The sequence below is a fragment of the Cystoisospora suis genome, assembly GCF_002600585.1.
Source record: "Cystoisospora suis strain Wien I chromosome Unknown contig_1713, whole genome shotgun sequence".
Taxonomy (NCBI): domain Eukaryota; phylum Apicomplexa; class Conoidasida; order Eucoccidiorida; family Sarcocystidae; genus Cystoisospora; species Cystoisospora suis.
In genome coordinates this window covers 29127-30049 of record NW_027154513.1, presented here as the reverse complement: position 1 = coordinate 30049, position 923 = coordinate 29127, and the positions used below count along the sequence as shown (strand labels likewise).

General features: G+C 40.2%; 1 protein-coding gene across 1 annotated transcript in view; it reads right to left on the bottom strand.

Annotated features, from left to right (window-relative positions):
* Positions 1–217: 217 nt before the first annotated feature.
* Positions 218–923, bottom strand: part of CSUI_003790 (uncharacterized protein) — a gene marked incomplete at its 3' end in the record, with an annotated part of 8615 nt that continues 7909 nt past the window's right edge. Inside the window, exon 8 of the mRNA XM_068063985.1 lies at positions 218–328. Within this exon, the coding sequence (XP_067924043.1) occupies positions 218–328 (111 nt within the window). The remainder of the gene's footprint in view (positions 329–923) is intronic.

Genomic DNA, 923 nt, shown 5'->3' with positions numbered 1-923 from the left:
TGTATGTATGTGTATAGATGGCTATATATGTATGTATGTGTATAGATGGCTATATATGTATGTATGTGTGTATGTATGTATATGTATGTATGGGGTGTACGAATATGTATGAGTATGGATGTATATGTAGGTATGCATATGGCTACGTATGTATGTATATGTATGAATATGTCTATATATGATGTGGGTACATATGAATATGTAGGGGTACCTTTCTAGCAGCGAGGCCTCCATTAACAGAGACGATGGCTTCGAAGTCTGTCCCTTCTTGGTTTCGAACATCTAAGACGTCGAAATTCTCTCCGTGACGTAACACGACGGTACCTTCCTGCAAAGGCAGCAGAAGATATTAGAGAGAGAGAGAGAGACAGTCAGACACACTTCTCCGGAAAAGAAGAGAGAAGATGATGAGAGATATAGCACTCTGACGTCGGTCTGCAACTATCTCCCTAGCGCTTATCTCTGTTGGATCTCTTTAAACATCCCTATGCTATAAGACGGGTGCTCGCCGTATATTCGGAGAAAGGGACGAGACTGATGGAAATCAAACCTCTACAATACATGCACAAGAGATACACATACAGCCAGAGATATTTTTTTGTTTCTCTAGCTGAAGTTGTGAAGAACCTCCTCGACTTTCACTGGAATGAGGGGGATAGATTAAAGATAGACCAAAGACAGACGGATTGATTAAAGAGAGGTAGGTAAATAGATAGACAAAGGTTGACGGAAAGAGAAACGCCGCATAGACTGAAGACAGACGAACTGGAGATAGGCAAAATGAAGACAAATAGATTGATAGACAGGTCAGAGACACGTTAGAGATACATAGGGAAAGAAAGATAGATAGATAGATAAGGTAGGTGGGTAGAGTCATGAAGACAGATAAATTAGAGACAGACAGATTAGATAGATAGATAGAT